This window comes from Lampetra fluviatilis, chromosome 12 (genome assembly GCF_964198595.1).
Source record: "Lampetra fluviatilis chromosome 12, kcLamFluv1.1, whole genome shotgun sequence".
In the NCBI taxonomy this organism is placed as follows: Eukaryota; Metazoa; Chordata; class Hyperoartia; order Petromyzontiformes; family Petromyzontidae; genus Lampetra; species Lampetra fluviatilis.
In genome coordinates this window covers 12,932,974-12,952,803 of record NC_136286.1, presented here as the reverse complement: position 1 = coordinate 12,952,803, position 19,830 = coordinate 12,932,974, and the positions used below count along the sequence as shown (strand labels likewise).

Here is a 19,830-nt window from a genome sequence, read left to right as displayed (position 1 = left end):
CCAAAACTATTCGCGCGTGCTTTTAGTTAGAGATTAAGGGTAAAGTGCGTCCTTGCGCGAAATACTTTTGCAAACACAAATGCAGTACTGTGTAATGGCTTGTCGGCACACCACTATATTGCACATGTTTAACCGTGCGGGCATTTGTTAAACCACTTAATCTGTTTATAGTTTTTTTCTATTACTTTCTGCTGAAGGGGGGAAACTGTGAATTCTGGTTCTCCCTACGTGTTTTCTTCATGTGCTGGGAGTTTTTGAAGTTCTTGAAAAGGCTCCCATAAAGTGGGGCGGAATGTTGGACATCATGACGGAAGATACTCAGTGAAACTTGACAAATGCAATATTATGCAGCAGCACAATATTGAAAACCGACGCAGTACGACTCATTCCGGTCATGGATATACGGACATTATATATACAATATGTATGTGTATCTGTATCCCTATCGTCTGCACAACTACAAACCCTCCCCCTCACAATTTTGGTAGCAAATTAAAGGTATGCGAGTACACATAAACTGTGCAATGTTTTTAGTTATTAAATGTTCGAGATTTGAAGTTTTCGTGACTGCAAGGATCCATACTCTTTGGTTTTTTCGGTAAAGTCACGTAGGTAATTTTTTTAAATAAATTAAATGTTTGCAAATATCCACATTTAACAATTAACTAAGCCAGTCTTTTAAATAAACATCCACATTTAATATGGATAATAAAAACCCCAATATGGTTACCAGCATTAAATGGACATATAAGTGTGTGCCCACGCCCATTGCAATCCTCTGTTGTAATTCATTTCGGATTTGGTGGATATGGGAGCAGCTATTGCAGTTGTCATCGCTGTCATTTTTGCCCAAGTAAACTGCAATTACTGTCGTCTCTCCGGGCCATGTTTAAGAATCGTTATGGTTCACTGAAAATCCATAAAAGCTCCAACAGCCGAACTACATCAAACCCTTAATATTCGCGGGTTTATTTTTTTACACTCGCGGTTTTGCGTATTGGCGAAAAATGAATTGTAGGGCTATTTGAATTTCGCTGAGTTGTATTTTTAAATCCTTTATATTAAGTTCACTTGCTTGCTTGCTTGCGCGCTTACGACCGTGCAAATCTTTCGGTCGTTTTTTAACCCAGTTCCCGTGATCCAATCGAGCTGACATTTTGCACACAGACTCGTTGTGCGTGACAATTTATTTTCGTGAAAATTTTTTTCCTAAATTTTCCACTTTTTAGGAACATTTTTTTTTTCATATTCAATTTAAAATACCAATGTGATAAAAATGAAACTCTTACTCAAGAAAAACAGAAATGAATAATAAAATAAAACCGATGCCACGCATATAAAGGATTTATAGTGAAAAACTTTGTTTTACGGGTTAATTTTTACTATTTCGGGCCGGAGGACGCGAGCGTACGCGACGGCCCGACAGGAATTCGTGCTTCTCCATTCTCCCATGGAGAAGCAAAATGCTCCTTCATGGAATAAATCAAAGGTGACCTTAGTAAATTTATATAATGAAATAGTTAATAATGAAAATTAATCAAAATTTGTGTTGTTATAACAATTCTATATTTATTTCAAGTTGCGCATTTTTATTTGATGTCACATTTTTCACCCCCCCCACCCCCCCTCGTCACACATCGTCACACATCGTCACAAATGTCTGACCTCCTCCCCCCCAGGTACGTGACGTCATTTCTGGACGGCCCCTAACCCAAAAACCATTTGGAATCGCATTACTGTTAAATTAATAGCTTTCCACTTTGTATAAACGACAGCCGTTAATTACACAAAACAGCTCGCGTGGAGAGCAAAATACGACGTTTGACACTTTTCCAAATCGACTTCGGTGGTCCGTTGTACAGAAGTGGCAAGCGCGCCGTTCCCATAATCGGGCATCATTTCTCTCCGCGCTTTTGTATTCATCTCGAAATCCTTCAAAGGGGTCCGTCCGGCAATTGCATGTTGTGCAGCCTTTAGCCATGGACCGCCGCCTCCGCATCGGGAGGGAATTCAGGAGAGGAGAGAGAGAAGAAGTACATGCGAGAAAGAGAGGGCGTTTAATGCTTATGCAGTAAGGTAGAGAGAGAGAGGAAGAGAGTGGTGGGTGGGGGTTGCTTTCTGTTTAACTCCATCCAGCGCTTGGCAGAAGGAGAAGCCCAAGGCGCAACAGCGTGCGGCGCGTCTCTCTTGTCTGTCTCTCTGTGTGCGTGTGGGGGGTGTCGCACGGCTCGCCACTACCTAGGAGGGAAGCGAAGCGAGGCGGACACGAGCAAGCCAGCAAGCCGGGCCAGCTGTTATGCAGGGGGCGACGTTGAGAACAGAGGGCGAGCGGGCACGCCGCGGCCGCGTTGCACCGTTCTCGTAATGAACGAGTAACTAACTGCCCTTCGTCTGTCGTGACTGACGATCGGGACAATTAAACTGGGCACGTTCTAAAGTTGATGTTCTTTTGCCCTCCTCCAAGGCTTTGTTGTCGCGCCGTTTTTTTTTGTGTGGCTGCAGCAGCAGCAACAAAACCGTTGACGAGCCTCAGTTTGTCGAGCTCAAATGTAAATTGTGGAAATAGAACGCGGGCAGCGGTGCAATTGATTGCATTGGTAAAGCCAATTGAAATTGTGGCTTTTTGATCCCGGAAACAACGGCAGTGGCATTGAACCAACCGCTTGCTCTTGACGAGGTGGTTGGTGAGCATTCGGAAGAAAGGCAGGCAAGGCCCGGTGTGTTAGGAATGCAGACATCGTCATGAATTTGGAAGGACTTGAGATGATCGCCGTGCTGGCTATGATCGTGCTCTTTGTGAAGGCTCTGGAACAGTTTGGGCTCCTTGAGGACGATGAGGAAGGTACGGTTCACTTCAAACTCAATCGCACACCTCCGTTTGATCCGAATGCGTTCGGCATGGATCAACAACCTAAGTCCATGAATTAAAAAAAATTGGCATTTTATAAATTTATTCATTTACTTCTATTTAGGGCACATTTGTAACGAGTTGTTTGCTTAAATAATATTGTTCATAAAGCAAATATATAAAGATTTGTTTGAGTTTCATTTGTATCGGCTACAGTATTGAAATAAGCCTAGATAGGTACCCTTGAATTGCTTTGTTGTAACGATGGTTAAATGAACTTGCATTTATGTACGTTGATAATTTTTCATGAGTTTTCTTAGTTTTAAAATTACATAATGGAAAATAGTGCAACGAGTTGTTTGCTTAAATAATGTTATTAATAAAGCAAATAGATAAACACAATGCATTTGAATTTTGATTTAAAGCTTTCGTGACTGCAGGGATTCATATTCTTGTTTCATTCGGTAAAGTCACGTATAAAAATATAAAACAATATTTTTATTATTTCCCTTCTACGTGACTTTACCGAAAGAACCAATAATACAATGCATTTTAGTTTAATTTGTATCAGCTACAGTATTTAAATAAGCCTCCTAGATATGTACCCTTGAATTGCTTTGTTATAACGATGGTTAAATAAACTTGCATGCATGTACGTTGATAATTTTTATGAGTTTTTTTTGTTTCAAAATGACATAATGGAAAATAGTGTAAGTGTAGTGATTATAATAAAGTTAGTTTGAATGTCAATAAAATACCAGCGAAGTGCATTTAATTTTAATGTTGAATTTAAAACTGAAATGTTGAGTTTATTGAAACATTAAATATTACAAAATAGTACTGTATTTCATTCCTGTATTATAGAGTATTATATTATACAGATACAATATTAATTAATCTACATTTTGTATAAATGAAAGTATGAACTATGATGTAATTTGTAATGTCGTTAATACCCAAATATATATATATATCAAAGAAGAACATGCAATAACAATAGGGAATATTTGTTAAGTTAAAATCTATTCAGTCCAACAAATGTAAGCACGTAAATGCAAACACGACTTTAATCTTCACAAACAAGTTCGCTAAAAAAACATGTGTTGGGTCCTTTTAAATGTACATTGTCACTTTTTAATACATATTACAGTAAGTTAAACCAGGCTCAATGAGGCCAGACGTAAAGTAGCCCACCAGCATGGGCTGAACGTTGATTATGATTTTCCAAATGTCTGGTAACAAGAGTGTGCATGCTAATGCAGGCTGCGATCAGGATGCCTTGGTGGCAGGTATGAAATGGTTTTGCTGAGGGTGAGCTGAATGGCCAAGGCTTTCCACTCGAGCTGTGTTTATGCAACAGATAGCAGCACCCTGCCCACTCACCCCAATGGAACGACTGCTATCAAGCAAACCGACTCGTTGGAGCCACGGCAGATTATGAACGAAATACATTGATTTTCACCTAATTGTTTTCATTGAAAATGCGATTACGTACATCTATGAAATATCCTTTTAACCTTTTTTTAAGTATTTCGTTTTATCGTTTGTAACAAGTATCAATACTGATGAGTGTATTTTTTAAAGGAATTGCTTACTGATACACGTTGGACTTGCACACCTGTAGAGCAGGCAGGCTATGCAACGAGGCCTTGGGCGTTTTTACATGAAAAAAGACCGCAAGTATAATTGAAATCGCTGTTATTATTGAGTTGACATTTAACCTAATGCTTCATACTTTGTCGTGTGATATTAAATCGCGTTGATAAGCAATCGGAGAGACGATAGAAATTCAAGATGATGAAAAAAATAATCGGCTATAGGCCTTTTGGCAAGAATACAGCTTTTTCTTTTTTTATCATATAGAAATGATTTTTCATTAAAAAGAATATTCTATCAACGAGTCGGTTTGTTTTTGCAATTGTTACTTCTCGATGCAAGCTGCTTTCCAACATATATCTGAATTGTATCAATGTCTGATGCTATGAATCTCTGTGCAGAATTAATAATACGTTTCCTATTAATTACAGTGTATTGCTGTGAATCAAATATGAATATTCTAAGTGCAGGAAGGAATAACAAAACAAGGGAGAATTTTATGTATTTATCCAAAATTAGGTTGACTAAACAAGACAAACAATCCAGATGGAGGATTGTCACCTAATCCATATGCTGTGTATCTATAGGCTGTGTATCTATAGGCTGTGTATCTATAGGCTGTGTATCTATAGGCTGTGTATCTATAGGCTGTGTATCTATAGGCTGTGTATCTATAGGCTGTGTATCTATAGGCTGTGTATCTATAGGCTGTGTATCTATAGGCTGTATATCTATAGGCTGTGTATCTATAGGCTGTGTATCTATAGGCTGTGTATCTATGTGCTGTGTATCTATAGACTGTATATCTATAGGCTGTATATCTATAGGCTGTATATCTATAGACTGTATATCTATAGGCTGTATATCTATAGGCTGTGTATCTATAGGCTGTATATCTATGTGCTGTGTATCTATAGGCTGTATATCTATGTGCTGTGTATCTATAGGCTGTGTATCTATAGGCTGTGTATCTATAGGCTGTGTATCTATAGGCTGTGCATCTCTAGGCTGTATATCTAACAGCTAGAATGATGTGGGTTAAATTGGCATTGAGCCCAGAACTGTGAATTTAACAGTTGTAAATGAACAAATATATTGTACAATAAATATAAACTTTTTTATTTTAAATAACACGACTGTATTTTGGAAACCTATGTTATTAAATTCGCGTTATTAGAAGATCGTTTATGACCGTGTATAATATGCGATTTGGAAATATTAAATCATACTCAAACAAGATTGAAACATTGCTTTGGAATTATAGTTTTGTGGATATCTGAGCTATAGGCAGCAGTGGTTGTAAGTTATGAATGGTGTTCTCAGTAACTGTTGCTTGATTATATATATTTTCTTATCTCAGTAAACTTTGCATTGCTGGGACAAATTAGGGTCGCGCACGTCAAGTGTTGTGAAATATTGCGTGGTTAAATATTGTGTTGTTATTTATAGTGTTGTTAAATATTGTGTTGTTATTTATAGTGTTGTTAAATATAGTGCGCAGGAAGCAGGATCATCGGTTCAATTTTCTCTCCTTTCTCTCCGTCTTTTGTCGTAGACTATTTTACCACCAGCACAAAACAGCTCCGTTCTGTACGCGTAACGTGGGGACACCGATGATAAATCTCCTTCAACTCTTGAAATGTGTCATAAATATGCACGAGTGGGTCGATTGCCAGCAATCGGGGTTCACGGGTGAAATGTATGTTCATTCAAAAGTCCTCCACTATTCATGGACATTCTTAAGTCAAGGTTTATAATGCAAAGGGAATGCTACGTATATTTTTTCACGTTTTCTTACCTGTAAATATTCTGTTGAACCATTAGGAATTCATACAAGTACAAAATATGATTATAATATATGATTGGTGTTTCTATGAAAATTCGTTCCTTACAAATGTTTAAACGCCCTCCTTTATCACTCCTATGACTCATGGACCAATCTCTGGCTGTCAACCAGACTGATCACTGTGATGAACTTTGGCTTGTGATGAATCTGGCAACGAACGCCTGTTAAGCTTCATAAACATCGGTGCTCACTTCCATGACTAATTTCTGCTCTCAAAACAGTCGCCAGTGGCGGCAAAAAGGATAGGCTGTTGAAAATTATATTGTAGACTGAACTTTTATCAAATGCCTTTAAAGTCATTGGCAATACTCTGTTCATTAAATGTCTGGTTATCTTCTTTTTAACGTGTTCTTTTTTGTGCTTTGTCACATTAACTTGTTTGGTTTGTTCCTAATTTAGACAAGAATGTTGAACATGTTTCTTATGCTACAAGGACAGATTTTCCTTCCATGCGAAAAAAATTAAATCATCCGTGTCATTGGTGATGTGCACGTGACTGATGGGGTGGGGGCGGTGGTGCAGCGGTTGGCGCACTGTGCACAATGAACGGGCGGCGACGTGAGATTGATTTTTGGCCACGGCTAAATATAAGTGGCAAGCGATATCTCGCCTAGCACTGAACCCACCTCCTTCATAGCCCACACCGACCAGCACGGGAGGGAAGTATGATCAAGAAAACCACCTTGCCTGACACAGCATCGGGGGGGGGGGGGGGGGGGGCTTCAACCACTGGGTGGATGGGCAGAGCTCATGAGTTATTGTGATTCGATTGAGTGGCCGCTCTGAGAAGAAGATTTTGTGGTTGTCGTTCCCAAAAAGAAAAGGGGGGAAATAGTGGGGGGTCGACTGAGGTCACGGTAATGCTCACGTTGCATTTCACAGCCTCAAAGAGAAATAGTATTCCCCACCCCATCACACGCTACGCCTGGCGTAATTGTTGTTGTTCGTCACGGCAATAGCACACCTTGAAGATCTTTTATTGAAATCGTCAAAGGCGAATCATAGAAACGTGCTTATGGGGGGAGGAGGGGTGGGGGGCTGGCTCAAGTTAGAAGTATAGAACGAGGTGCGGGGCTGCTGCTTTGAGGTTGCGTGACATCGGCGGCACATCGGCTCGAGAGAAATTGAGAATGCAGCACAGAGGAGGAGGAGGAGCTCGGCGGGGAATTTGATTTGCGGATCGTTCCCGTGAGGGTCATCTCGCGCCACGGACATTTATGTGCATCGTAATCGAACATTTGTATTGGCAAGTTGGTTTTGTGCTGTATTTGATTTTGGCCGTGGGCTCTAACGTAACGGAACGCACTGCGTGCATTCGTGTGGATCTGTGAACACTGTTTTTGTGAATGAGATTCCAATGTTACTTACGAATCGCGTGTTGTAGTTATATATGCAGTTACGTGAGGCATTATTTTCGAAAAAGGCTTTTTTTATGTGACCATATTTAGATAAAGTTTACACCTGTACACTATGATGGATTAATCTGCAGAATGTGGATGTTAGCTTTGGACATTCATGATTGTCTGTGGTTAGCTAAATGAGGAAGTATATAAGAACTCTCTGCTAATCCGTTACCATCTTACCTGCGACTCGTATTATCCACAGGAGCCGTTAAGTCTGTGAAAACTCACCCAACTCTTCCAATTATCTGGCAAAAAGTTCCTGCAGATAAGTGGAGTACATTCACAGGTGTAACCCCGCAGACAATAGCATCCGCAATATTGATCACTCCTCGTTACTGCAGATAAGAGGAGTTCTGTATGTAAGTTAAATGACGTTTTAATTGTGAGTGGGAGAAGCGGTGGCACATTGGTTAGCGCACTGTAGCACGAACCTGATAATGACTTTTTGTCTAATAAAATATGGAACATTCATAAATGTTGTAAAAGTTTACCGGCCAATCGGCTTAATGTGGAACATGTGATGAAACTCAGTCAGTTGAAGACGAGTGCTTAAAGTCATAGACACACCCCTCAATTAAAATAAACTGCAGGAGTAACGAGCGCGGTGCGTTAGTAACTTTAGACAGTTTTATGGTGCCCGTCTCGCGTGGCTGTTATTTTAATCACGCGAAAAGTGAGATCCATACACACGCCACAGTCAACGAACGTGTCGTGACCTAACCGTGATGTAGAACGTGATGCTGTCCCGGCAAGGAAGTGCGGTCGAAGATAAACTCAGACGTTCAAGTATACAAGTAAATTATCTTATACAGTTTTGTTATCATGAGGGTTATTTATCTGTATACATTTTTTTAATGTATATAAATTATATGAAACACTTATTCTTGGTTCTTTCGGTAAAGTCACGTAGAAGGGAAATAATAAAATAATAAAAATAAAACAATAAAATAATTCTCAGGACGTTTCGGCCACAACGCAAGCAGCCGTCCTCAAGTGAAGAACAGGTCTGTCGGAAAGACAGACCTGTTATTTTATTATGTTTTATTTTTATTATTTTATTATTTCCCTTCTACGTGACTTTACCGAAAGAACAAAGAAGATGAATCCCTGCAGTCACGAAAGCTTTAAATCGAAATATATGAAATACTGTTATGGATTACTTTACGGTTCCAATTTACTCTTTAACTCCGATTATTAATGAGTTTCCAGAGCTCGCATGGCCCTCGCATTTTCAAGAGTAAATAATCCGCAAGGTACGTTGGTTTGAACTAAAATATGAAGAAACTGATATTTACACATCACATGCCTAGCCTGAACAAAGTGCATACAGATTGCCAAATTCTTGAGAGGACTCTCTTCATTTGTCATTCTGTCACTCAGGGTTCAGTCAGGGCATGGTTTCCTGGTAAAAACAATTCCAGAAAAATGTTTTCTCTTTACTCCACAACAAATACCACCACATCTGCTTCCAATTCTACAGCATCCTCTGCCCGTCTTACAAGCATTTACAAGCATTAATATAATGCAATTCTTATTTTAAGCCTCATTTTAAATTTAAGTGTACATTTGTGTCTTTCAATAAGAATTTAACAACAGAAACAGCTGTTGCCTGTAACTTGTGTTCCGAACAGGACATGGTTATAATCTCGTCAGGCTAAGGATGAGGTTTGTAGCATATTGAATCATGGCAAAGTTGTTCCCAACAAAATATAATAACAACTAAAATTGTTTACATTTCCTTAAACCATTTGCAACACACATTCATGTGTGCTTGTATTTGGAGCTTAAAATTGGCAGACAAGGTTTGCGACATGTAACCTTGTAACATTGTTAAATCAACACACATTAAATTGGTTTTGTGCCGGTGAGTTTAAATTTCCCCTTATATTCATCGCATTAACATGCAGACCTCATTTTGTGGTATGCAGTATTTTATGCTTTGGGCATATTTTTTGTATCAAGCCATGACCCATCAAATGAGGACGTGGGAGGTTCATCTAATTACACATCATTCATTGTGCAGCGGAAGAAACATCGGTGACATCTCGGTTGCAGATCAACTGCTCGTTGCATATATGATTTAATGTGTGGGATCACAATGTTGTTTTGTGTGTGTCCCTCGTCACATTTTTCATAGCTATTAGGAACCCAGTTAGGTTAAAAAACTATTTTAACGCCATATCACACTTATCAGGCTCAGCCACGATTCTCACACCAGCCATAATCAGGCAGGCCCAGGGTGGGTGTCAGACAGGCCCAGAGTGGGTGCCAGGCAGGCCCAGGGTGGGTGTCAGGCAGGCCCAGAGTGGGTGCCAGGCAGGCCCAGGGTGGGTGCCAGGCAGGCCCAGAGTGGGTGCCAGGCAGGCCCAGGGTGGGTGTCAGGCAGGCCCAGAGTGGGTGCCAGGCAGGCCCAGGGTGGGTGCCAGGCAGGCCCAGAGTGGGTGCCAGGCAGGCCCAGAGTGGGTGCCAGGCAGGCCCAGGGTGGGTGCCAGGCAGGCCCAGGGTGGGTGTCAGGCAGGCCCAGGGTGGGTGTCAGGCAGGCCCAGGGTGGGTGTCAGGCAGGCCCAGGGTGGGTGTCAGGCAGGCCCAGAGTGGGTGCCAGGCAGGCCCAGGGTGGGTGTCAGGCAGGCCCAGGGTGGGTGCCAGGCAGGCCCAGGGTGGGTGTCAGGCAGGCCCAGGGTGGGTGTCAGGCAGGCCCAGAGTGGGTGTCAGGCAGGCCCAGGGTGGGTGTCAGGCAGGCCCAGGGTGGGTGTCAGGCAGGCCCAGAGTGGGTGCCAGGCAGGCCCAGAGTGGGTGTCAGGCAGGCCCAGGGTGGGTGTCAGGCAGGCCCAGAGTGGGTGCCAGGCAGGCCCAGGGTGGGTGTCAGACAGGCCCAGAGTGGGTGCCAGGCAGGCCCAGGGTGGGTGTCAGGCAGGCCCAGAGTGGGTGTCAGGCAGGCCCAGGGTGGGTGGCAGGCAGGCCCAGGGTGGGTGTCAGGCAAGCCCAGGGTGGGTGTCAGGCAGGCCCAGGGTGGGTGTCAGGCAGGCCCAGGATGGGTGTCAGGCAGGCCCAGGGTGGGTGTCAGGCAGGCCCAGGGTGGGTGCCAGGCAGGTCCAGAGTGGGTGTCAGGCACCACTTGCTGGCCTTCACTTTGGACCACCCTCGGATGCAGTCGTGATGTTATGAGCACGATGCAGAATTGAGCGAGAGGGTCATTGTCTGTCCTTGCTGAGGTTTAACCTGAGGGCCATGCAAAAACAGGGGGGAGAGGGCACGGGTGGAGAAGGTTGGGGCAGGAAATGTATGTTAACTTAGGGTAGCCTAAATTAATCCAAACCTGGATTGGGGTTAGCGTTGTCTGGAATATTGCAAGTTGAAGCAGTAAACCCCATAACCCCAATCCAGGGTGTAAGGGTTATCGAGTACATTGCAAGTCTAAGCAGTGTGCCTGATAACCATAACCCCAGTCCAGGCTTGGATTAGGTTAGGCCATGCTGTACCAAGTTTCACTCGGACTACAGAGGGTAAAAAGACGGGAATGTTTTGGAGAGGGTGGAAGGGCAGGGTGCAAGTCCACGGGTAGCCGCATGACTCGTGAAGCATTTGGACAAGAGCTGAGCCCGCTGGAATGGCCAAGGTCATTCCAGGGCCGACTTATATAGTATAGTAGTAGTATTATTATTATTATATTTTTAATGTATTTATTTTTAGTGACTTGGTTACCTTTCCAATGCTTTGCACTCCTATCGTTTGTTTTAAAGTGTTGTGGTAACTTTTTGACCCGTCCCTGTTGGACATCTGTGAATAAGAGCTTCATAGACCATTTGCCAGTGGTCAAGGATACATAGCACAAGACCTCTCCCAGAGAGTTGTGACCTTTAGCAAGTGCGACACGACTCATCGGCTGTTATGCAGAACTAAACTATTCACAAAGTAACTATTGGTGTTGTTTTTAGGTCCACGCTACTGCCAAAATTAAGGTCGGTTGAGAGTTACCATTTATAACCTAGGGAAATAATTATAATTATTGTGCTTAGAGCAAGGGTTGTAACCATGAGCAAGAGTAAATTGTAGGGGATGGAGGGACAGAAAGCATATGCAGAACTCAGGACACCAAAATTATATCTTAATATAACATTCAGAGCACTCGTGTTATTTGCGGGTATCGTTAAAAGCAGCCCATTATGTAATATCGCCCACATACCCTTGTGTCTGACGTCCTCTGGTCTAACATCTATTTATCAGTGTTTTTTGTTTGCATTCTTGCCACAAGCATTGTGGTTAATGCACACATGGTTCCATGTAAAAGGTTTCAGTTTGGTGTTTTAACATCTTAACACCTGTTTTTTTGCCAGAAAAAAGGGTGAAAAAACCTATTATCAGCGTGTAATACTAGGCTGCAATACCTTATACAAGCGTGTAGCGTGACCTCCGCATTTAAATGGAACATGCCGATATGCCACGTGACTGTACTTCTGGACAGGTGCGGCCTCATGGTGAAACATGCCGTGCCAAACCTATTATCTTCGTTCAACCCAAAGTTTCACGCGAAGGCTTTGCAAGCATCACGTTGCCTCACGCATTTCATGCAGCCAGGTGGCAACTCTCCAGGCGACATTTTGATGGGAATTACGAACGCCGAAGATGCATCCAGGCCTAGTTAATGATTCAGCGCCCAGGCATTTTCACGTGTTAAATGCCACCGTCATTCTCTTGAAAGCAATCAACATGCTTAGTGTGGTATGGTTTATCACAGTGTGATGGAGCTTATTAAAGTGTCTGCTTTGACCAAATGACTGAATTCTATTTCGGGGTTTTTTGTATGTTTTTCTTTCCCCCACAAAAACATAATTATTGAGAGCGATGTTTGGCTCATGCGAGTATAAATGGACCCAACTGAAACATTTATTTACAATGAAAATATAATGAACACAATCTCACTGACTGATACCTTAACCCTTTAGTGGTTTTATTTAATAAAAACAATGCATTTTTGATGCAGAAAGCATTTGTAAAGTATTTATTTCAGCTGCATAAGGGTGGAGCGGTGGCGCAGTGGCCAGAACACTACGCTAAGAACCTGGTGACCTCAGTTCTATTTTGATTTTGTTTTACTTTTTACCAGGTAAGGCCCACTGAGCTCTACAGCTCTTTATCAGAAGCGACCTGGCCACAAATAGTTTAACGAAGTGGATTTTCACGTGGACATTTATTGCAGCCAAATACTCGACGAGCATGTTGTTTCAAAATGTGGAGGGACAAATTGAAGGACCCGGAGAAAAATCCATGCAACCGCGGGGAGAGAGAGAACATGCAAACTCCAAATATAGAGGCGTCAATTCCTGGCCACTCCTAACATCAGTGCTGAGCGATATCTGAGCTGGTCCTTGGCCCCCCTATTCACTTCCTGGCACTGACTGACCAGCATGATGTAATATGGCAAAATACCACCATCACTGACACAGCATGGGAAGCTCTTCACCAGCAGCGTGATAAAGGGCTTCCAAAAAAATGTAAATGAATGGCTTAATGAGTTTCTCAATGATGTCACAGTTGCTATCGAAGTACAGGCCAGTCGATGCGACTGAGTAGGAAATGTTGTTGCTCAGTACTGATTGAAATAGAAATGGTCACAGAGAGAGTGCAATAGATGTACGGTCTACACACTTCAATTTTGGGTATGAGTGAGATTATTTAGAGCCCACTTTGCCTTGAAACTGGTAGACTTATTTCGAAAAGAATGTATGTTTACATGGACATGCTCCCAATCACAGTGACACATTATAGAGTCCAGAAACAAGCAATCTGTGAAACATCGAACGTCTTAAAAAGATGAGTGCAGGCTGCAAACTGATTGAAAAATGTATTACAGTACTGCACTGGGTAATAGAAGTGGCTTGGTTTAAGAGCAACCACAACAGTACTTGTACGTACTTGAGTTGCAGCTGTTTTCATATTTTGTAAAAAATAAAAGAGTACATTTTGTTATCTACATGAAACTTTCAGCACTGTATATTAAAACAGAGATATTTAGATAAAAAGGACTGTGTTGTAAGAGTGCATCAGGTAGGTAGGTAATTTCCCCCAGTATTCTGAACAAATTATTTTCACCATTGTAGAAGAGTTTAGAGGTTTACAATAACGAATTGTGTGTACAAAATATGAGTAGTTTGCTTCGAGTCTTAAGCTGGCCTGATTTAAACCTATAATTATTTATAGAAATCAGCACTTCAACAGCACAGGCCCTAGATAGCAATAGATATCACTTGGAGGTGCAATCCAACTTGACATTATTCTCAAGCATCCCCATTACATACAAGTAGATAGCACAGGGAAATTCGGTCTGTGCGACCCACAGTCAGTGAAAACAAATCAGCTGTTACAGAGTTGCTCCATGTAAAAAGATGGTTTTCCCTTGGTGTGAGATTGTTCAAACTCAGCTATATTTAATTTTACCAGGTAGCTATTTTTAGAAGCGACCTGGCCATAAGTGATAGCCCAACAAAGTGGCTTATCACGTGGACATTGATAGTAGCCAAGTACTCTGAACGCGTGTTTCTAAATGTGGAGGGAAAATCTGAGAACCCCGATGAAAATGCACGTGACCACGGGGAGAACACGCACCATCTAAATACAGCAGCAGGCGTCAGGGTTGGGATCAATACCACGACCTCCTGCATACCAGGCGAGGGAGTTAACATCTTGCCACCGTGTGTGATTGCCGCTGAAACATGAACTGCATCGCCAATTCATCACGGGTTTTTTTCAGATTTTTGGCATTAGCGAAAAAACACTTCAGCCACGTCATGTTGAAATGGATATAGGGTACATATTTGGGCCACGTTGTTGCAGCTATGATGAAAGATTAATTGGGAAGATTGTGCTCCAAACAATCCTAGCTATTTAAACGATTACGCTGTGGACATATATATTCACAAATTCCCACAATTTATCAAGTAATATAACAATATGGCCTTGCCTTTTGAAATATAAAGACACTGAATAGGGAAAGACGCAAATATACGTAGCAATATTTATTCGTAATTTATCATTACAACACATTCTCGTAATCCGATGGGTTCTCGCTTTACTTTCCTAAAAAAAAGTTTTAGCCTTTGTGCAACATGGTGTTGACTTGTGGAAATATTAGATCTGCATTAAGATTATTGCTGCTGCCTCTTTCCTGCAACCCATAGGAGAAATCTCAACTTACGCACTATTACCGTGAGCGTTTTCAAACTCTGTATAAAGTACACGTTTGTTAGTGCCATTTGAGAAATCTTAACAAGGACATTGCAACAGCATAGCGATTCTCGACGCTCGTTTTTGTTGTCAATGTACTACAAAAACCGTCGGCAGGCTTTCCAGAACCAACATATTTGAAGGAGAATCGTGTTGGTTGATCTGCAGCAGCCATGAATACTGAACACCTCCTGCCGGGGATTGGGACCTGTCCCGTGCGACACAATGATGCAAGGCAGAGATAACCCATAGAGTTTGGACTAAACCCCAGCAAGGGCACTCTATGGACATGCAGATGCACGTGTGTGTACGGTAAATCATGTACGGCGTGGCTCGGTGCATTCTAAACGTGTAGTTATCCACTTTTCCGTTACCTGTGATTACTATCTTGTGTTTGAAGACGTTTTTATTTTCTTTTTACACTGGACTTGCAGACATTTTGTTTTAATTTCAGTTCATAATCATATTGCGATGCACATTTTGAACGTGCTTTTTTTGGATGACCTTTGAACACCACAAAGTCACCTGCACCTCGATAGGGAGAGGGGTTCGATAGACTCATTTAAACCCTTAACTTTACCTGGTGGAAACCCATTGGCTTAAGGGGTTGAGTAGGGAGCAATAGTTTAAACTCTACAGTTGCGCAAGCGATGATCCACAGGTGGGGCCCTCTTCAAGGGTCATTCTGCTGCACCGCAGAGTACAGGGCCGTTGGGGACCATAAATTCGAAATTGTAACGCGAGTTGCTATTCAACGCGCCTGCCGAGTCACGGCCCTGCACCAACACATAAGCATGTTATTATATACTTCATTGCGTGCTTTTTTGTGCGACTGCATGAAAAAAAACGTACGGTTTATGTAAATTGTGTGTCGCCTTATTTTTGGAAATGGAGGAAATCACAAACCGTGACTGCATGCCATAAGTAAGGTCTCCAGATGGAGATCATGGACGATTGACTTAATAATGAGGAATATCACCTCATTTGAAGAAAACGAATTAGTGATTTGGGTACGCGCAATATGTGTGTGTGTTGTGTTAATGTAAGTAATTCAAAATACTGCATAGATAAGCACTACTAATTGACAATCAATTATAACGCTTTAAATGTTAAGTTTGGAAAATGCTGTTCTGTTTCGCGTGACTTTGTGCAGGCCCCCTGTAATCTGTGTGAGCATTTCCTATGTTGAGTTGTAACTTTTATACTAATTGTCATTTCGTTCATTCACACCTTTCCAGAAAAAAAAGGTAATGTTCCAGCCTGCATTTTTACACTTTATTTCATTCATGTGATCTCTTTTGGCTTCATAAACTCCCTTAGGTATAACGCACTCTGATGCAAATGTTCCTGTTGTGTTCTTGTGGCAGATATCTGCACTTGCTTGGCAAACTTTACATCGTACGTGACTCGTTGTTTTGCTCATATTACTGGTAGTAACCTCCTGGTTACACCAGCCCATAGGGGATTATTCTGTCCGTCGTGCATTCCAAATATGGGAGGGGTGGGTGGGGCTGGGTGGGGAGGGAGGGGCTTGGTTGGGAGGGTAGGGTGGGGAGGGGAGGGTGGGGAGGGGCTGGGTGGGGAGGGTGGGGCTGGGTGGGGCTGGGTGAGGAGGGGCTGGTCACCCCGTGGTGCCCTTATAAAACTCAACGTTTTACAGGTAGGAACAACAGGTTCCACACTTCCCACCAGGGATTATTTGTCTGTCTGTCTGTCGTGCATATCTGGAATTCCGCCCACCCATGCACCTCCCCACCGAACACCGAGCTACGCCGCGATTGGTTGACGATGTCGGGGAGAGTGGGGGGGTAAACATGCCCACTCATCCAACTGCACCCCCCCCCCTGAACGCCGCGCTGTCCAACCAAGTTCCTACCTGCCCACCGGCTTGTGCCCGCCCTCACAGTCGGGCATATTTGCGGAATACACCACGCCGCCGTTGACCCTGGCCATTGACCGAGCAACCCAACGTTACGACCAGCTCCCTCCGCAGGAATGTGTTTTATCTTGAACCCAATTTCGTGGCATTATTTATTCAGTTCTTCTGCTATTTCATTCAGTTCATCTCCATAGGATGTTATAAAGCGGATGTCATCAGCAAATCTGAGATGGTTACTATTTTCTTAAGTTATATTCACACCTTTATTTCTCCAATTATTTTTTTAGGAACATATCTTGTCTAATTCCCCCTCTAATATGTATTTGATTACTTTCTTCCTCTAGTCTCAGTGTAAGTCGATTTTTATTAATGGTCTTCAAACATAATTTAGGGCTTAGTTTATGAGAGCTTAAATGATTGCATCAATTTCTACTGAGTCAATTGCTTTTTTCATAATATACAAGGGCTAATCTCAATGACAATTGATAAACACGTCTTTTCGAGAATATGATTGAAAGTATGTATGTGCTCAATGGTGGAGACACCGTTTCTAAACTTAATGATGCCGATTAACAAATCAATGTTTATAAATAACGGTATTAATCAGTGCCTGTTAGCTGCTATGACTTACGGATTTGACACATGTACACTGACAAAAAAACTGAACAAAAGATTTAAAAGTGCAAAAAAAATGCATGGGGAGATGTACGCTTAGAATTACACGGAGAGGTTGCATGAGAAAACCCATGTATAGGAAACACGCGCAAGTGTGGATTCCTCTCCGGGTCCTCGGGTTTTCCCTCCACATTTAGAATTAACATCTCAGTTGATAATATTTGGCTGCCATACAAACTTCGTTGGGCTCTCACTTGTGGCCAGATCACTTCTGAAAAAGTGGGCCTTACCTGGTAAAACAAAAAATGTGTTTTAGTGACAGGCATCATTTAAGGTGAACAATAAAAAGGGAACTTGGGCAGGACAGTTCGCGATTAAGCACGGTTGGCTACGTTCGGTGTGAAAGAAGTTCAACGAAGCGTACATACGCACATGATGGCCAGCGGTCGAGACTAAGGAGGGAGTGAGAGCCAAAGGAGAGACCGCGCCTGACGGGAACAGAGGGGGGATGAATTGTTGGGCTCGTGTGCAGGAGCGAGACGGACAGTTACAATCCAGGACCACGAGAGATGATGAACAGCGTGAGGAAGCCTTCATCCAGCAGTGGGTAGACCACGGCGATGATAATAATCTCAACGGTACCTGTCTGGAACGAGATGTCCCTACCTTCGTGTGATTGACATTCACACGGGCAATCTCACGCATTTCGAAGGCTTAAGTGTACATCTGTGCCTGTCATTCCCCGACAGGCACAATTGTGCGCATTCTGAAATGAGCGTCGCCTTTTAATGCAGCAATTTGATTGCAAATGGTATGACAATATTTACGGTAGGATGAATAAAAAAATGTTTATTTAAAATCTTGGACCGACTGACAATACTGTTCATGTTTGTCAGAAGACTTTGACTTCACAGGCATCTCTGAAGAACGCAAACACACTGTAAACAAAGGCTCCATAGCTCCATAGCTCTCCATTGCATAGTCCCCGCTCGATGTGACTCTACATCATGCACGATGGCTAAGATGAATGTGTGGCCTAAAGCGCTGACCTTATTTAATTGCTGGCGTCACTCCAAACCTCGCAATTTCAACACACTCCTATTAGTCCTGCCACAATTTGTGAAAGTGTTACAAAAGGTATCATTGCATGTGGCAATGTTCAAAAACGCAGTCTCGTCATACTTTGCTCCAGTTTAGCTTCTAATAACCACTGATCTGCATATACGGCTGAGTGTGTGGACAGAAAACATTGCATGGCACGCATTTGTTCACCGAAGTACAGAAACCCCACATTATTGTGTTACGGTACTAACTTTACTCTTTAAAAAATAAACTCTTTATTTGTTGAAAACATGTAAATGTTCTTGTTGTGCAATAATCGCGTGGAATTAAAATGCAATTATATCTGTGGAGTATTATGTTGACAGGAGTAGTTGCATTTCTTTGAATATTTTTTTGCTTAATATTCCTTAAACTATTTTTTTTACCAATCCTAAACACCCCCATCTATTAAATTCCAGATTATCCTAAATACTACTTGCCAGACTTCTTTCCCAACAAACCAAATGAGACCATATCACCCCAATACTGAAATCCCTACATTGATTCACAATCCAATGCCCAAATTAATTTAAAAATCACACTCACAATCTTCAACATCTCCTATTAACTCACCCCTGCCGACCTCTACCCTCTCATCTCACTCTAATTCCCACCATGCACTTTCCGCTCGATCAACCGATGCTTTGTATCGAAGCCGCCAGGCAACCTTTGCTCAGTGGGAGGTCACTCATTTTCTTCTGTTCCCTTTGCCACCCGTGCTGTCGACTGCTTGTCCTTGTCGAAGTCCAGCACAAAGACCTTTTTTTCCTCGCACGATAAAATGAAATGCCAATTATCTATCTTTGTTGTCTTGAGATGCGGTCACATTTTAGATGCTTTGTGAATGCAAATCTCCGTTAACAAAGTCTTGGGACTCGCTTGAGGTTTTTCTGGGTACATACATAGCTGTTGTTAGGACTGTGTAAATATTATATCTGGAATACTGCCACTGTGCGAACCATCGCAGAACTATCAACGCGGGAGTTAAAACAATGGGGCAAGTTTCTTAAATTCCACCAACTGCCTCTGTCCACCCAGCGGTGTGATTGCGTTCGCCGTGGTTAGTTGATCATCCAAGTCGCATGTGGCGAGGTATAGTATGGGTACTCCGCCTCTTCTAAGATGGGTATGGAACAGGAGGCATCAAAACCCTCTGGAGGTGCTCTCCAGCACCTCCAGAGGGTTTTGACGGCAGGGGCCTTTAGTGGAGGCCCCTGCCGTCAGCAGTGGCGTGAGCAATAATTTGCAGGGCTCCACTTTTAATTTTGGGTAATCACGTATGTAACCTACATTTTTTAATACGAGAGACGATAAAATGGCC

At 42.4% G+C, this 19,830-nt stretch overlaps 1 protein-coding gene across 7 annotated transcripts in view; it reads left to right on the top strand.

The window, feature by feature from the left end:
- KCNIP2 (potassium voltage-gated channel interacting protein 2) overlaps window positions 1-19,830 on the top strand; it is a 362,371-nt gene that overhangs the window by 234,675 nt on the left and 107,866 nt on the right. For 2 of the 7 annotated variants that reach the window (XM_078861688.1, XM_078861684.1), the window contains exon 1: window positions 2,709-2,842. The exons of the other annotated variants lie outside the window; for them this stretch is intronic. In XM_078861688.1, the coding sequence (XP_078717814.1) occupies window positions 2,743-2,842 (100 nt within the window). In that variant the 5' untranslated portion in view covers window positions 2,709-2,742. Of the gene's footprint in view, window positions 1-2,708; window positions 2,843-19,830 lie in introns of those variants that run through there. 7 annotated transcript variants of the gene reach the window in all.